The sequence below is a fragment of the Cotesia typhae genome, unplaced genomic scaffold, assembly GCF_013202065.1.
Source record: "Cotesia typhae breed Kobodo isofemale line unplaced genomic scaffold, CoteBio_Ctyphae contig_34, whole genome shotgun sequence".
Lineage (NCBI taxonomy): Eukaryota > Metazoa > Arthropoda > Insecta > Hymenoptera > Braconidae > Cotesia > Cotesia typhae.
Genome location: NW_027423742.1, coordinates 300,945 through 320,785, shown reverse-complemented (window position 1 = coordinate 320,785; position 19,841 = coordinate 300,945). Strand labels below are relative to the sequence as shown.

Here is a 19,841-nt window from a genome sequence, read left to right as displayed (position 1 = left end):
ACTGAGATACACCCCCATAAAGCTGCGATTTCTCCATTATTTGTGAAGTTAAGTTGAAATTCTCGGTGTCAACTCGGAATAACTCAAAGAAAATTATCTTTCTTTCCAGTTCAACCTTTTTTATGAATTAAAAAATCAAAATTTTGGAATCCACCCCATAAACACCGAGAGGCAACCCCACAATGCCACAATTGTTCGATTTTTTATTGATTTAAATTGAAATTCTCGGTGTCTACTCAAAATAAGTAAAAGAAAATTATTGTACTTTTTAATGTTATCTCTGTTATAAAATAATAAATCAAAATTTTAGAATCCACCCCACAGACACCGAGATACATCCCCATACAGTCGCTATTTGTCGATTTTTAATTGACTTAAATTGAAATTCTCGGTATCCACTTAAAATAAAGAGCATAAACTCATTCCACTTTCCAATTTACTCTTTTTAATAAATGAAAATATCAAAATTCAAGAATTCACCCCATAGACCCCAAGATACGCCTCCATAAAGCCGCGATTTATCGATTTTTTGTGGATTGATATCGAAATTTTCGGTGTCATATGAAAATTTGAATTTTAACTCTTGAAAATCCACCGCATAGACACTAACAAACATCCAAATAAAGCCAACAATTCGCGATTTTTCAATAATTAAAATTCAAATTTTCATATGACACCGAAAATTTCGATATCAATCCACAAAAAATCGATAAATCGCGGCTTTATGGAGGCGTATCTTGGGGTCTATGGGGTGAATTCTTGAATTTTGATATTTTCATTTATTAAAAAGAGTAAATTGGAAAGTGGAATGAGTTTATGCTCTTTATTTTAAGAGGACACCGAGAATTTCAATTTAAGTCAATTAAAAATCGACAAATAGCGACTGTATGGGGATGTATCTCGGTGTCTGTGGGGTGGATTCTAAAATTTTGATTTATTATTTTATAACAGAGATAACATTAAAAAGTACAATAATTTTCTTTTACTTATTTTGAGTAGACACCGAGAATTTCAATTTAAATCAATAAAAAATCTAACAATTGTGGCATTGTGGGGTTGCCTCTCGGTGTTTATGGGGTGGATTCCAAAATTTTGATTTTTTAATTCATAAAAAAGGTTAAACTGGAAAGAAAGATAATTTTTTTTAAGTTATTTTCAGTGGACACCGAGAATTTCCATTTAAATCAATGGAAAATCGAAAAATCGCGGCTTTATAGGGTTGTCTCCTGATGTTTATAGGGTGGATTCCGAAATTTTCTTTTTTTAATTCATGACGAAGATTGAACTGGAAAGTGGGTTAGTTTTCTTTGGCTTATTTTCAGTGGATACCGAAAATTTCAAATAAAATATATGAAAAATTGACAAATCGCGGCTTTATGGGGGCGCATCTCAGTGTCTATGGGGTGGACTCCATAATTTTGATATTTTTATGTATGACTGACGTTAAATTGAATAGAAGGCTTATTTTCTTTTTGTTATTTTCAGTGGACACCGAGAATTTCATTGAAAGTAAATTAAACATCGACTTATCGCCAGTTTATGGGGGTGTATCTCGGTGTTTATAGGGTGGATTCCTTAATTTTGATATCTTTATGTATGACCGAGGTTACATTAGATAGGAAGATTATTGTAATTCTGTTATTTTAAGTGGACACCGAGAATTTCAATTTACGTCAAATAAAAATCGACAAATCGCGAGTGTATGGGAGTGTATCTCGGTGATTCTGGGGTGGTTCCTAAAATTTCGATTTTTTATTTCATAACAAAGATAACATCAAAAAGTACAATAATTTTCTTTGACTTATTTTGAGTGGACACCGAGAATTTCAATAACAATCCAAAAAAAAATCGAGCAATCCCGGTTTTATGGGGCCGTATCTCGGTGTCTATGGGGTGAATTCTCAAATTTTGATAATTTAATTAATAACTAAGGTTAAATCGAATAGTTAAATTATTTTCTTTGATTTATTTCAAGTTGACACCGAGGATTTCAAAATAAATTCATGAATAACCGACAAATCGCGGCTTTGTGGGGGTGTATCTCGCTGTACATAGGGTGAATCGATTGATTATGAATCTAGAAATATTCTGAAAAGTGTTTTCTATGATTTCTATAAGTTTTCTTCCTTAATCTCTAGTGGACACCGAGAATTAAATTTTAACAGTCGAATTTGTGGCAATTTAGTTGAGAAACGCCGTGTTTGGGGCTGTTACTCGGTGTCTATGGGGTTTATTGATCGATTAGGAGTTTAAAACTCTTTTGTAAGGTCTTATTTATGATATCAAAGAGTTTTCTTCCTTAATCTCCAGTGGACACCGAGGAATGATTTTTAAAAGTCAAATTGCTGTCAATTTAGACGAAAAACGATACCGTTTATGAGGCTGTTACTCGGTGTTCATAGGGTGGATTAATCGATTACGAATCGAAAAATTTTCTGTAGGGTGTCCCTATGATTCTTATGAGTGTTATTCCTTAATCGCCAGTGGACACTGAGAATTGAATTTGTAAATGTTAAATTGCTGTCAATTTAGACGGAAGACACCTTTGAGGGAGCAGTTACTCGGTGTCTATGGGGTGAATCTATCAATTATAGGTCTTAAAATCTTCTGTAGGGTGTACTCTATGATTTTTATGAGTTTTTTTCCTTAATCTTTAGTGGACACCGAGGAATGATTTTGAAACGTCAAATTACTGTCAATTTAGACGAAAAAATCCTTTTATGAGGCTGTTGCTCGGTGTCCATGGAGTTGATTGATCGGTTAGAAGTCTGGAAATTTTCTGTAGTGTGTACTTTATGATTTTCATGAGTTTTGTTCCTTAATCTTTAGTGGACACCGAGATTTGAATTTTGAACAGTCAACTTTCTGTCAATTTCATCAAAAAAGCCTTTTATAGGGCTAGTGCTCGGTGTCCATGGGGTTGATTGATCGAATAGGAGTCTTCAAATTTTCTGTAGGGTATACTCTATGATTTTAACAAGTTTTCATTCTTAATAGCCAGTGGACACTGAGGAATGATTTTTAAATGTCAAATTGCTGTCAATTTAGACGAAAAACAACACCTTTTATGAGGCTGTTACTCGGTGTCCATGGGGTTGATTAATCGATTACGACTCGAAAAATCTCCTGTAGGGTGTACCCTATGATTTTTACGAGTATTATTCCTTAATCTCCAGTGGACACTGAGAATTGAATTTTTAAATGTTCAAATGCTTGTCAATTTAGACGGAAAAATCCTTTTATGAGGCTGTTACTCGGTGTCCATGCGGTGAATCTATCAATTCTGGGTCTTAAAATCTTCAGTAGGGTGTACTCTATGATTTTTATGAGTTTTCTTCCTTAATCTTTAGTGGACACCGAGGAATGATTTTTGAAACGTCAAATTACTGTCAATTTAGACGAAAAAATCCTTTTATGCGGCTGTTTCTCGGTGTCCATGGGGTTGATTGATCGATTAGGAGTCTGCCAATTTTGTGTAGGGTCGACTTTATGATTTTTATAAGTTTTCTTACTTAATCTCCACTGGACACCGAAAATTAAATTTTTAACAGTCGAATTTGTGTCAATTTAGTCGAGAAACACCGTTTTTGGGGCTGTTACTCGGTGTTTATTGGGTTGATTGATCGAGTAGGGTTCTTAAAATCTTTTGGAGGTTCTACTTTCTGATTTCAATAAGTTTTAGTCCTTAATCTCCTGTGGACACCGAGATGTGAATTTTGAACAGTCGATTTTCTTTCAATTTCATCAAAAAAGCTTTTATGGGGCTTGTACTCGGTATCCATGGGGTTGATTGATCGAATAGGAGTATTCAAATTTTATTTAAGATCTACTCTATGATTTAAACAAGTTTTCTTCCTGAATCTGCATTGGACACCGAGGAATGATTTTTAAAATTCAAATTGCTGTCAATTTAGACGAAAAACGCCTTTATGGGGCTGTTACTCGGTGTCTATGGGGTAAATCGATCAATTATGGGTCTAACAATCTTCTGTAGGGTGTACTCTATGATTTCCATGAGTTTTCGTCTTTTATCTCTAGTGGGCACCTAGAATTGAATTTTGAACAGTCGAGTTTCTGTCAATTAAGTCAAACAACGCCATTTATGGGGCTAGTGCTCGGTGTCCATAGCGTTGATTCTTCGATTAGGAGTCCGAAAATCATCTGTAGGGTGTACTCTATGATTTTTACAAGTGTTCTTCCTTAATCCCCAGTGGACGACGAGAATTCAATTTTTAAATGTTTAATTGCTTTCAATTTAGACGTAAAACGCCTTTTAGGGGGCTGTTACTCGGTGTCTATGGGGTAAATCGATCAATTGTGGGTCCGAAAGTCTTCTGTAGCGTGTAGTCTATGATTTTCAGGAGTTTTCGTCTTTTATCTCTAGTGGGCACCTAGAATTGAATTTTGAACAGTCGAGTTTCTATCAATTAAGTCAAACAACGCTTTTTATGGGACTGTAACTTGGTGTCGATGAGGTGGAATTTAAAATTTGATGTTTTCATTTCTTGACAAAGGCCAAATTCGATAGTAGGATAAGTTATTCGACTTATTTTGAGTGGACACCGAGAATTTCAAATTAAATTGACGAAAAATCGAGAAATCGCGGCTTCATGAGGGTGCATGACGGTGTCTATGGGGTAGATTCGGGATCTTTAATTTTTTTTCAATTAATAAGGGATGATTACAAAATGACATCAAGTTTCTTAAATTTATTTCGCGTTCACATTGAGATATTACATTTCAATTTCTGAAATTTTCTAAGCTTGCGAGTTGATGGAGTTGAACCTCAGAATCTATGGCGTAGTTTTTCAATTTAATTTTTTTTTTTTTATTAAAAGGGTTAATATTGAGAATCTTTCTATGTACTTCCTCTCAATTTTATTTAGACTGCGGTAATGTCAGTTTCATTACTGACAAATCCTGAATTCCAATGCTTATGAAGGAGTTTTTTGTGCTTCATGGGTTTGAACCTACAAAAAATCTACACACGATCTCCTAGACGTAGAAAAGGATCTTGAATCTTCAACTGCTCCGGATGATGTCGTTAAACAACACTAAAGACTGAAAATTCGCGAATGTAATAAGAATTATTTTTATAAATTACTTGAAATGCTTGTTTTGAGGTGTAAAAAAATTGTTTTAAGTTTATTTACAGTCACGTGAATATCGAGGTAGATATTCAGGTACTATGAAATTTATTTATTTATTTATTAATTTCATTATTTTTGTTCCGGTCGATTCCGGTTCAGTGAGCTCATTTCAACAAGTGTTCAAAGATACCGCCGTTTTGTTGGATGCATAGTCGGCAACGCTTAATAAAGTTGCGACGGACTTCCTCCAGCATCTCGGCGGTTACTGCCGTCTGTGCGGCCATAATTCTTGCCATGGTCACCATTTGATCTTCGGGTTCGTCAGCGTAGACTACGCCTTTGAAATGACCCCACAAATAGAAATCGAGGGGCGTTTAATCCGGTGATCTTGGGGGCGATCTCTCCGGACCGTTCCTGCCGAGCCAGCGTTGCGGAAATCTCTGATTGAGAAAGTCGCTGACTTGCGCGCCATAGTGACATGGTGCTCCGTCGTGCTGGAACCACTCGGGATCCTCACCAGCTTCCTGAAGGAGATTCGGTAGGTCCTCTCTTAGGAATGTCAAATATTGGTCACTCTGTGAAATAAACAATATTACCATAAATTTAGCGTTTATGAAATGAAAATTTCCAGTAAAAAAAATAATGTCCCGAACTTGAATGCAAAATGAAAGTAATCGAAATGTTCTAAATAGAGAACTTGATTATTTATACTACATTAAATTGATTACACACTAAGTACATCATGTTCTAACACTACGATCCAGAAATTTTGATAAGAATATTATTGCTTGACTTACGTTCATTACATCGGGAAGAAGAAACAGTAGCACGTGATCTCCGATAATTCCACCCCACATATTAATTTTCCATTTATTTTGGAAGTTTCGGGCGACTGTTAACCGCGGATTTTCTTCGGAATAATGATGTACATTGTGCTGATTGAAGCACCCTTCACGAGTGAACAGTGATTCATCAGTCCACAACATATTCCGAAGAAAATCCGGATCGTCTTCATCTTTCCGAATCATCATTTGGCAAAAATGCAACCGCAACTCTCGATCTCCGCCCTCGAGATCTTGGACTTGTTGTTTGTGGTAGGGATGCAGTTTCTCCGTACAAGTAATTTTATTAATCATCGTACGAGAAACATGCAAACGCCTTTCAAGCCTCCGCGTGCTTGTCCCTGGCTCAGCGTGAACAGCATCGATGACTCGCTCCTCGAGTTGAACCGTTCGAACATCTCGAGGACGACCAGCACGCTCGATGCGGTTCAACCCAACATATCCCGATTCACGAGCTCTATTTACGAGCCGAGTTATTAGGCCGTGTGTCGGGAAACGTTGTCGATCGGGGAATCGCTCGCGGTACACGCGACAGGTCAAACGAGCGTTGCGTTGGCACTCACCGTAAAGGATGAGCATCTCGACGTAATCCGCATTAGAATAATTATCCATTACGATGTGGTCAAAACAAATAATTCATTAAGACTGACAGTCGACGATATTTTGTTTAGAAAATGTAAAAAACAATGGAAAGCAATAAACAAAATCGAGCCGCTGTCGGTAGAAAGAGAGCAAAAATAATATGCAAAAGCTGCACAGGCATTGCTCGAAAATTAAAGTAATAAAAACAACAGGAATTTGAAAGAATTTATTAAATATCTTCGCCGCAAATTCGCAGATTTTTTATGACAAGAGTGGTTTAAGATGTTCATATAAAGCAATTACAGATTTAAAAATTTTTTTCAGGTCCAAAGGTCGTGCGTAAATATTTAACTTCCCGCGAATGTAATTTAAAATTCTTTAAAGTCAGGAAGTTACTATTTCGAAAGTTACCAACTTCAAACAAGCGGTGGCATGCATCGGTTAGTTTCGGGTCTGATAACAAATTCGACCTCTGGACACAAAGATACAGCCCCACAAAGTCGCGATTTCTCGAATTTTCGTGAATTCAATTTTAAATTCTCGGTGTCGACTCAAAATTAGTTAAACAGAATTATCCTACTTTACTATTCAACCTTTTTCATAAAATGAAAAATCTAAATTCGAGAATACACCCCATAGACACCGAGATTCACCCCCATAAATCCGCAATTTCTGGATTTTTCGTGATATTAATTTAAAATTCTTGGTTTACACTCAAAGTAAAGGGCATAAACTCATTCCCCTCTACAGTTTACGCTTTTTACTGAATAAAAAAATCGAAATTTTACAATCTATCCTCCAGACACCGAGATGCAACCCCAGAAAACCGCGATTTCTCGATTTTTCATTGATTAAAATTGAAATTCTCTGTGTCCACTCGAAATAAGTCTAGGACTATTATTGTACTTTTAAAGTTTATCTCTTTTATAAAATAAAAAATCAAAATTTTAGAATCCACCCCATAGACACCGACATACATTCCCATAAAGTCGCAATTTTTTATTGATTTAAATTAAAATTCTCAGTGACCACTCAAAATAACTCGAAAATAATTATCCAACTGTCCGATTCAACTTTTGTTATAAATTATAAAGCCACCGAAAAACGGCCCCATAAGAGGCGTTTTTTGACTAAATTGATAAAAATTCGACTATTAAAAATTAAATTCTTGGTGCCCAATGGAAATAAAGGAAAAACACTTCAAAAAATCATAGAGTACAACCTACAAAAGATTTTCCGAATCGTAATCGATCAATCAACCTCACGTTCCCCGAGTAACAGCCCTATAAAAAGCATTCTTTGACTGAATTGACACTGATTCGACTGTTAGAAATTCAATTCTCGGTAACCACTGAAGATTAAGGATAAAAATTATGAAGTACACCCTACAGAAGATTTCCAGACTCCTAATTGATCAATCGACCCCATGGACACCGGGTAACAGCCCTATAAAAGGCGTTTTTTTTTAACTAAATTAACAGAAATTCGACTGTTAAAAATTTAAATCTCGGTGTCCGATGGATATTAAGGAAGAAAACTCCTGAAAATCATAGACTACACGCTACAGAAGACTTTCGGACCCACAATTGATCGATTTACCCCATAGACACCGAGTAACAGCCCCCTAAAAGGCGTTTTACGTCTAAATTGAAAGCAATTAAACATTTAAAAATTGAATTCTCGTCGTCCACTGGGGATTAAGGAAGAACACTTGTAAAAATCATAGAGTACACCCTACAGATGATTTTCGGACTCCTAATCGAAGAATCAACGCTATGGACACCGAGCACTAGCCCCATAAATGGCGTTGTTTGACTTAATTGACAGAAACTCGACTGTTCAAAATTCAATTCTAGGTGCCCACTAGAGATAAAAGACGAAAACTCATGGAAATCATAGAGTACACCCTACAGAAGATTGTTAGACCCATAATTGATCGATTTACCCCATAGACACCGAGTAACAGCCCCATAAAAGGCGTTTTTCGTCTAAATTGACAGCAATTTGAATTTTAAAAATCATTCCTCGGTGTCCAATGCAGATTCAGGAAGAAAACTTGTTTAAATCATAGAGTAGATCTTAAATAAAATTTGAATACTCCTATTCGATCAATCAACCCCATGGATACCGAGTACAAGCCCCATAAAAAGCTTTTTTTGATGAAATTGAAAGAAAATCGACTGTTCAAAATTCACATCTCGGTGTCCACAGGAGATTAAGGACTAAAACTTATTGAAATCAGAAAGTAGAACCTCCAAAAGATTTTAAGAACCCTACTCGATCAATCAACCCAATAAACACCGAGTAACAGCCCCAAAAACGGTGTTTCTCGACTAAATTGACACAAATTCGACTGTTAAAAATTTAATTTTCGGTGTCCAGTGGAGATTAAGTAAGAAAACTTATAAAAATCATAAAGTCGACCCTACACAAAATTGGCAGACTCCTAATCGATCAATCAACCCCATGGACACCGAGAAACAGCCGCATAAAAGGATTTTTTCGTCTAAATTGACAGTAATTTGACGTTTCAAAAATCATTCCTCGGTGTCCACTAAAGATTAAGGAAGAAAACTCATAAAAATCATAGAGTACACCCTACTGAAGATTTTAAGACCCAGAATTGATAGATTCACCGCATGGACACCGAGTAACAGCCTCATAAAAGGATTTTTCCGTCTAAATTGACAAGCATTTGAACATTTAAAAATTCAATTCTCAGTGTCCACTGGAGATTAAGGAATAATACTCGTAAAAATCATAGGGTACACCCTACAGGAGATTTTTCGAGTCGTAATCGATTAATCAACCCCATGGACACCGAGTAACAGCCTCATAAAAGGTGTTGTTTTTCGTCTAAATTGACAGCAATTTGACATTTAAAAAATCATTCCTCAGTGTCCACTGGCTATTAAGAATGAAAACTTGTTAAAATCATAGAGTATACCCTACAGAAAATTTGAAGACTCCTATTCGATCAATCAACCCCATGGACACCGAGCACTAGCCCTATAAAAGGCTTTTTTTGATGAAATTGACAGAAAGTTGACTGTTCAAAATTCAAATCTCGGTGTCCACTAAAGATTAAGGAACAAAACTCATGAAAATCATAAAGTACACACTACAGAAAATTTCCAGACTTCTAACCGATCAATCAACTCCATGGACACCGAGCAACAGCCTCATAAAAGGATTTTTTCGTCTAAATTGACAGTAATTTGACGTTTCAAAAATCATTCCTCGGTGTCCACTAAAGATTAAGGAAAAAAACTCATAAAAATCATAGAGTACACCCTACAGAAGATTTTAAGACCTATAATTGATAGATTCACCCCATAGACACCGAGTAACTGCTCCCTCAAAGGTGTCTTCCGTCTAAATTGACAGCAATTTAACATTTACAAATTCAATTCTCAGTGTCCACTGGCGATTAAGGAATAACACTCGTAAGAATCATAGGGACACCCTACAGAAAATTTTTCGATTCGTAATCGATTAATCCACCCTATGAACACCGAGTAACAGCCTCATAAACGGTATCGTTTTTCGTCTAAATTGACAGCAATTTGACTTTTAAAAAATCATTCCTCGGTGTCCACTGGAGATTAAGGAAGAAAACTCTTTGATATCATAAATAAGACCTTACAAAAGAGTTTTAAACTCCTAATCGATCAATCAACCCCATAGATACCGAGTAACAGCCCCAAACACGGCGTTTCTCAACTAAATTGCCACAAATTCGACTGTTAAAATTTAATTCTCGGTGTCCACTAGAGATTAAGGAAGAAAACTTATAGAAATCATAGAAAACACTTTTCAGAATATTTCTAGATTCATAATCAATCGATTCACCCTATGTACAGCGAGATACACCCCCACAAAGCCGCGATTTGTCGGTTATTCATGAATTTATTTTGAAATCCTCGGTGTCAACTTGAAATAAATCAAAGAAAATAATTTAACTATTCGATTTAACCTTAGTTATTAATTAAATTATCAAAATTTGAGAATTCACCCCATAGACACCGAGATACGGCCCCATAAAACCGGGATTGCTCGATTTTTTTGGATTGTTATTGAAATTCTCGGTGTCCACTCAAAATAAGTCAAAGAAAATTATTGTACTTTTGATGTTATCTTTGTTATGAAATAAAAAATCGAATTTTAGGAACCACCCCAGAGTCACCGAGATACACTCCCATACACTCGCGATTTGTCGATTTTTATTTGACGTAAATTGAAATTCTCGGTGTCCACTTAAAATAACAGAATTACAATAATCTTCCTATCTAATGTAACCTCGGTCATACACAAAGATATCAAAATTATGGAATCCACCCTATAAACACCGAGATACACCCCCAAAACTGGCGATAAGTCGATGTTTAATTTACTTTCAATGAAATTCTCGGTGTCCACTGAAAATAACAAAAAGAAAATAATCCTTCTATTCAATTTAACGTCAGTCATACATAAAAATATCAAAATTATGGAGTCCACCCCATAGACACTGAGATGCGCCCCCATAAAGCCGCGATTTGTCAATTTTTCATTTATTTAATTTGAAATTTTCGGTATCCACTGAAAATAAGCCAAAGAAAACTATCCCACTTTCCAGTTCAATCTTCGTCATGAATTAAAAAAAGAAAATTTCGGAATCCACCCTATAAACATCAGGAGACAACCCTATAAAGCCGCGATTTTTCGATTTTCCATTTATTTAAGTGGAAATTCTCGGTGTCCACTGAAAATAACTTAAAAAAAATTATCTTTCTTTCCAGTTTAACCTTTTTTATGAATTAAAAAATCAAAATTTTGGAATCCACCCCATAAACACCGAGAGGCAACCCCACAATGCCACAATTGTTAGATTTTTTATTGATTTAAATTGAAATTCTCGGTGTCTACTCAAAATAAGTAAAAGAAAATTATTGTACTTTTTAATGTTATCTCTGTGTTGCGGAATCATTCAAACATTCCCGCAACAAACTGGTAGCACCGAGGCGCCGCTACACAAGCGCCCTCGGGTGTCCCACCGCAACTCAACTGGCTCACCGGCAAACAGCCTTTCTCCTCATAACACGTGCTAATTGTACAGCGTACACACGCATTTACCGTGACCAGTGCATTTCCTTGTATTTACAAAATCTCCAAGCTCATCTACTCAACTTCACTGAAGCCAACTACAGCATCGCTACTCATCTTCACTCACCAGCAATCATTGACAACTCAGGTACAATTAAGTATTTGTTATAAATCATCTGAGATCACTTTATCACAATCGATACTCTCATGCTCCCTCTCTCTCTTACTCATTGTCACATGGCTACCCATGTGTCCCTCTCTCTCATACATACGTACAACAGTCACCTACACGTTCAACCCAGCAACAATGCATATTACAATTACTAACTGATGCGTCATTCTCCGGCAAATAAACTGCCGCATTGCAGATGTTGCTTGGTGGAGATTGGGGGTGACTGCCTCCTTCTCTTGGGCCTGTCGCCATTCCGTGTTCAACGTTCTGTGTTCTATCTCGTATCCTGAGACTCAAGTACTCAATTGAGCTCGTTAGTTTTAAGGCTCATTCGCTCACACTGTGAGAGTTAATTATGTTATTAATTGATTAATAATCCAGTGACTCTAACTTATACAGCTCATCCAATTAATCATTACTGTGAACTCTACAGACTCAAGCTCAAACTCTCACTACACTTGCATTCATTCACTCTATCAATCATTACACTCAGTCAATCCAATTTATACGCTCATACTATGACTATTAATTAAGTGTGATTAATTAATCGTCTGGTGACCTAATTCTACAACATTACTCATATTTCTCGCTCACAATTGCTCGTGTTAATTACATTGTAAGTTAATTAACAGTTCAATTGAAGATCAACTTTCTACAACTCATGCTCAGTCTAATTAATATGCATTAATTAATACAACTCAATTAACTCAATCAACGCGTACTCATAAATTAATGTGATAATTCAAGATTATAACTATGTTTAAAGTGCTCAATATTTGTAAACTACTCAAACTCTGTACAATAAACTATGCCTGTGATTAATTTAGAATAAACAGTATTATAACCACGAATGTGTCTACTCCATCTTTAACACCCAGTCCCGGCCACTAAATATTTAATGTTAAGACTATTATCTTACATTTGGTCACTCGAGCCGGATTGGGTGTTAAAATTAGCTAAAGTGATCACAGACTCATACCACACTCATAATCAACAATCAACTAATTGCTGTACATTCCTCAGATTCCACACTCATCATGACAGACGGAAAGGTCCCTGACAATCAGGAAGGTGCCCAACCTGCTCAGCAAACCACTCAACAGCAAACTGCTACTCCAGCTTCACAAGTTCAGAGCTCACCTACTCATCCATGCCATGGAACTGCTACCATCATTCTCACATCAGACAGCTTACCACTGCTGGTGCCACCCCCCATGTCCACCAACATCTCGGGCAGCCATGATCTCAGTGACTCTGAAGTCACTGATGGTGATGGCAATTCAAAGACTGATGGGAAGCAAAATCTGACTCCTAGCAACATTCGCAAGCGAACAACCTCTCGCATGTGCGAAATGGAGTTCAAAATTGCCGGCCAACTGGCTCGCATGAAGCTCATCTCCGACAAGGAGACTCTCTCATCTGCACTCGATGCAACATCTGGGGCTCACATTCTCAAGGCTCATCTGCAAGTACTCAACGAAGAATGGAAGCTGTTCCAAGAAGTCAACGGCCATCTTGGATCAGCTGGAACCAGGGAGTTCTTGCATCACCCATATGTCACTGATGGTGTGTACCAGGTGACATATCAATCATACCAAGGGGCTCGTACTGCACTCACTGCACTCATCAACCAGGTGGATGCTCCAGCTCCACCTGCTCAACAAAATCAATCAGCTCCATCCACCATCAATCTGGCACCTCTCAATATCACGGTGTTCTCTGGTGACTTCACTAAGTGGCCCGAGTTTCGTGACATGTTCACAACACATGTCATCAATCGCAACATGGGAGATGTGGACAGGCTCCACTATCTCAAGACCTATCTGACTGGATCAGCTGCTCAACTGGTGGTCAACCTGCCATCATCTGGCGATCAATTTCCCATAGCTTGGGAGGCCATACGCTCACGGTACGAGGTTCCTCGACTACTCATCGGAGCTCAATTGGAGAAAATCATCAAAATCCAACCTCTCACCCCCAGATCAGCCTCACAACTCAATGCACTCATCAACCAGGTTCACGAGGTGGTCGCAGCACTCAAAGCCATGAAAGTGGAATTCTCGCAAGGTGAAAACCACTTCCTTACCTACTTCATCATCTCCAAACTGGACAGACTCACTCGGGAAGCCTGGGAACACTCATTGGGATCATCAATAGAATTCCCAACACTCACACAACTCAACGAGTTCCTATTGGAGCGTGCAAGAGCTCAAGAGCGGTACGAAGAAAGCACCAACAAGCTCAACTCAGCCAAAGACTCATCCACGCCCCAGAAAACTCACCCTGACTCATCTAGACTCCTCCGGGGTCACTACAACGCAACTCCACAGCGAGATCAGGTTCGCTGTCACCTCTCATCATCACCCACCACTCATCCAGCGAGCTCCAATCAAGTCCAGAGGCCAAGCACTGCCACAGCACAGTACCCTTGCGATGAATGCCAAGGCGATCACTTCATCGTAAGGTGTGAAAGGTTTGCCAGTTTAACACCTGCTGAAAGAGCCATGCGAGTTGTCAGGCTCAAACTGTGCCCAAACTGTCTAGGACATCATCAAGTGGCAGCATGCAAGTCCAAGTTCAGATGCAAGGTCTGCAACGCGAATCACCACACCATGATTCATCCTGGACCATCACTCAAATTAGCAATCGCAAACACTCCATTCACTGAATAGGAACTCGAGCTTCCGCATGAAGCATGACTCATCCACTCAACATTCAACTCAACCACTTGGCACTCATCGAACTCTACTCACACTCATAGTCTACATCCGCCAAAGATCAACTCATGATCAGCATGATCACACTCACCACACTCCAACTGGTAATCTCAATAATCAACATTCTGCCACAATTCTCGCCACCTGCCTGGTCAACATCATTACAAAGTTAAGTACCATTCCAATACGCATTTTGCTAGACTCTGGTTCTGAGATCTCCTTTATTTCAGATTCACTAGTACATAGTCTTAATCTCACTCGCACTCGATCTCAACTCAGTGTCATTGGCATTGGCAATGCAAAGGCTGGCCAAACCAAGGGCTGTGTTGAGCTAACTCTGAGATCACAACATTCAAGCAAAACACTCAATCTTCACGCTCATGTACTGCGCGGATTGACAATACAATTACCACCGGTGTCAATCTCGCACAATCAACTCACACAGATACAACATCTTACTCTGGCTGACCCTGAATTCTGCACACCAGGTCCAATTAACATCATCATTGGAGCCGATTACTACGGCCAAGTGATTACTGGGGGACTTATTCAGCTTGAATTTCCGGGTCTAATCGCTCAACACACTCTGTTTGAGTGGATCATTCTTGGTCCCACCCAACATCATACTCATCAGTCAAAGAGATCATTCCAGGCAGCTACTATTCACCAAGACATGAACCTACAGAACCTCTCGACACGGTTCTGGGTTCAAGAAGAGATCATCACCACTCATCAACCTCAATTAACACCCAACGAGGAGGCGTGTGAAGCTCACTTTGCAAGGACTCACTCTCGTGACTCATCTGGGCGATACATAGTCAGATTACCATTCATTTCTCCAGTTCACAAACTTGGAGATTCATTCAAGGCAGCATACCAATGCCTTCGCCACCTCATGCATCGGCTCAGTAAAGACCCACAACTCAAACAGCTCTATATGGAATTCATGGCAGAATACATATCACTCAACCACATGGAACCAACCACATTGCAATCATCATCAGTGCAATACTTCCTACCACATCATGGAGTACTGAAGCAGAATACCAACTCACCCAAAATCCGTGTGGTTTTCAATGGCTCAAAGAATACCAGTTCTGGGCTCTCACTCAACGACATCATGCATACTGGACCCAATCTACTCATCAACATCTTCAATGTTCTCATAACATCCAGAAGACATCGGTTCTTCTTCATTACTGACGTGGCAAAAATGTATCGCCAAGTCTTGGTCCATCCTGATGATCGATATCTTCAACAAATCCTCTGGTTCAACCCAGATGGAGACATCACTCCATACATGCTCACCACTGTCACCTATGGGACAAGGGCTGCACCATACCTAGCGGTTCGTGCTCTACTCCAACTCGTCAATGACGAAGGCCATAGATTCCCACTGGCAGTGAAACCACTTACTCAAGGACGCTACGTGGATGACATATCCGGTGGCGCAGATACTCAAGATTTGCTACAACAAATAGCAAATCAAACAGAAGAACTCTGCATGGCGGGCAGATTTCCTCTGGCCAAGTGGGCAAGCAATCACCCTAAATTAAAACAACTCAATCATGCGGAAGCAATCACACAATACGCTATTGAGGATCCAGATAACAGTACAAAAATTCTGGGTATGTACTGGTCTCCTCAACGAGACCAATTCTCCTTCAAGAACTCGACACCATGCAAGGCTCAAAGGTATTCAAAGCGATCAATTTTATCAGAGATAGCCCAAATCTTTGATCCCCTGGGATTCCTGTCACCACTCATCATTCAAGCCAAGATATTCATGCAGGAACTCTGGCTTGTCAAACTCAGCTGGGACTCACCATTACCTGAAACTCTGTGTAAAAGGTGGAAAGCATTCACTCATCAACTTGCCATGATCAACTGTATCAAAATTCCCAGGTGGATCCACTCGTCCACGAACTCATCACTCGAAATCCATGGATTTTCAGATGCCTCGCAATTGGCGATGGCAGCTGTGGTATACATCAAGGTCCATCATCACAACTGCACTCAAGGAGCAAAGGTTACGCTGCTTTGCTCCAAAACCAAGGTAGCACCGTTGAAACAATTAACCATACCAAGGTTAGAACTCACCGCTGCTCATATGTTAGCTAAACTCATCGCTCACTGCCAGTCAATACTCAAGCTCAACAATGTGCCAACATACCTTTGGACCGACTCTGCAATTGCACTCACGTGGATACAATCGCATCCGTCTCGTTGGAAGGACTTCGTCAGAAATCGTGTGTCACAAATCCAAGATCTAATTCCAGATGGCCACTGGAAGTTCGTTCCTGGCTTAGAAAATCCAGCAGACTGTGCAACAAGAGGATTGACAACCCTCCAACTCAAAAGTCATCAACTATGGTGGACTGGCCCACCATGGTTACTTCAAGACTCATCGTCCTGGCCACTCATCAACACAAAACTCGACTCCAATACTCAACTGGAAGAACGGCCAGTAAAGGCACTCTACTCAACTACCAAGCCTCTAACATCAAGATGGTCAATCATGGACCGACCAATTCCGCTACTCCGCATGTTGCGAGCTACTGCAATATGTTGGAGAATCCGGGACCTGATCAAGAAACGGCCAAACTCATCTCTAGCTCACCCCATCACCTCTATTGAGATAAAACAAGCTCTACAATTCTGCATCAAAGAAACGCAGCGCACTCATTTCCATTCAGAGCTCAAAATGATCAAAAATCAAGCATCATGGCCAAGAGATCATCCATTTGCACGATTAACTGCCTTCCTAGACACCGAGGGCATTATTCGTATAGGTGGACGTCTGGAAAACACACCAGATTCTGATCAACTCAAGCACCCTGCCATTCTCCCTCGTGATGCTGCTCTTTCCAAACTCCTAATCTCTGATGCTCATCAGCGTACCATGCATGGTGGAACTCAACTCACACTTGCATACACTCGCCAACGGTACTGGATAATAGGTGGACGCCAACCAGTGCGAACTCAAATACTCAAATGCCTCAAATGTGCTCGATATCGAGGAATTCGTGCTCAACAACTCATGGGACAGCTCCCAGCTCCAAATGTCAGACCAGGATCAGCATTCGCTCATACTGGAGTGGATTATGCAGGTCCAGTGCAAATCAAAACAACCAACATCCGAGGATCACGTACCTACAAGGGCTGGATATGTGTATTCGTATGCCTGGCATCATCTACAGTTCATCTTGAACTCGTCAGCAACTACTCATCATCTGGATTCATTGCAGCACTTCACAGGTTCACCAGCCGTCGTGGACTGTGCACAGCACTCTACAGCGACTGTGGGACAACTTTCCAAGGCGCCTGTGCTGAACTCAAAAGGCTCTTTACTCAAGGAACTCAGGAATCATCAGAAATACTTGACGCACTCACAGTTAACGAGATCATCTGGCATTTCAACCCCCCAGCTGCTCCACACATGGGTGGAAAGTGGGAGGCAGCTGTGAAATCAATGAAACATCACCTCACTCGAACAATCGGAGAATCGTCATTCACGTTTGAAGAATTTACGACTCTTCTGCACCAGGTGGAGGCGATTCTCAACTCACGACCATTGGAATCACTCTCACAAGATCCCCAGGATCTTTCAGCACTCACTCCAGGTCACCTACTCATTGGACGGGCACTCAACGCTATTCCAGAACCATCACTACTCGAACTCAACACTGCCAGACTCTCCAGGTGGCAATTCATTCAACAACGGATCCAATGCTTCTGGAAGCATTGGTCCAACAGTTACATTCAACGACATCTAGCTCAGACCAAGTGGCACCGGGCCTACAACAATATCACCATCGGGTCACTTGTCCTCCTGACTGACGAACGAACTCCACCAACTCGATGGCCGTTGGCCAGAGTCACTGCTGTCCACCCAGGCAATGACAAACTCATCCGGGTGGCAACCATTGAAACAGTCAATGGCACTCTCACTCGTCCAATCACCAAGCTAGCTGTATTGCCACTGGCTCCAGAACTATAACTCATCACCACCAAGTACTCATCACTCCTGAGATCATAATCAGCAACCCAGTTCCTGATGGCGGGCGGAATGTTGCGGAATCATTCAAACATTCCCGCAACAAACTGGTAGCACCGAGGCGCCGCTACACAAGCGCCTTCGGGTGTCCCACCGCAACTCAACTGGCTCACCGGCAAACAGCCATACTCCTCATAACACGTGCTAATTGTACAGCGTACACACGCATTCACCGTGACCAGTGCATTTCCTTGTATTTACAAAATCTCCAAGCTCATCTACTCAACTTCACTGAAGCCAACTACAGCATCGCTACTCATCTTCACTCACCAGCAATCATTGACAACTCAGGTACAATTAAGTATTTGTTATAAATCATCTGAGATCACTTTATCACAATCGATACTCTCATGCTCCCTCTCTCTCTTACTCATTGTCACATGGCTACCCATGTGTCCCTCTCTCTCATACATACGTACAACAGTCACCTACACGTTCAACCCAGCAAAAATGCATATTACAATTACTAACTGATGCGTCATTCTCCGGCAAATAAACTGCCGCATTGCAGATGTTGCTTGGTGGAGATTGGGGGTGACTGCCTCCTTCTCTTGGGCCTGTCGCCATTCCGTGTTCAACGTTGTGTGTTCTATCTCGTATCCCGAGACTCAAGTACTCAATTGAGCTCGTTAGTTTTAAGGCTCATTCGCTCACACTGTGAGAGTTAATTATGTTATTAATTGATTAATAATCCAGTGACTCTAACTTATTCAGCTCATCCAATTAATCATTACTGTGAACTCTACAGACTCAAGCTCAAACTCTCACTACACTTGCATTCATTCACTCTATCAATCATTACACTCAGTCAATCCAATTTATACGCTCATACTATGACTATTAATTAAGTGTGATTAATTAATCGTCTGGTGACCTAATTCTACAACATTACTCATATTTCTCGCTCACAATTGCTAGTGTTAATTACATTGTAAGTTAATTAACAGTTCAATTGAAGATCAACTTTCTACAACTCATGCTCAGTCTAATTAATATGCATCAATTAATACAACTCAATTAACTCAATCAACGCGTACTCATGAATTAATGTGATAATTCAAGATTATAACTATGTTCAAAGTGCTCAATATTTGTAATCTACTCAAACTCTGTACAATAAACTATGCCTGTGATTAATTTAGAATAAACAGTATTATAACCACGAATGTGTCTACTCCATCTTTAACACCCAGTCCCGGCAACTAAATATTTAATGTTAAGACTATTATCTTACACTCTGTTATAAAATAATAAATCAAAATTTTAGAATCCACCCCACAGACACCGAGATACATC

The 19,841-nt window shown here is 39.5% G+C and overlaps 1 protein-coding gene across 1 annotated transcript; it reads left to right on the top strand.

Moving 5' to 3' along the window:
* Nucleotides 1–14,459: 14,459 nt before the first annotated feature.
* On the top strand, nt 14,460–18,488 carry LOC141526505 (uncharacterized). Its single transcript, XM_074241540.1, has one exon. The coding sequence runs from the start codon at nt 14,460–14,462 to the stop codon at nt 18,486–18,488; it is 4,029 nt and encodes a 1,342-aa protein (XP_074097641.1).
* Nucleotides 18,489–19,841: the final 1,353 nt, after the last annotated feature.

Bases quoted from the DNA above. Each gene is read 5' to 3' on its own strand.
- LOC141526505 (XM_074241540.1), top strand. From the start codon at position 14,460: ATGAAGCATGACTCATCCACTCAACATTCAACTCAACCACTTGGCACT.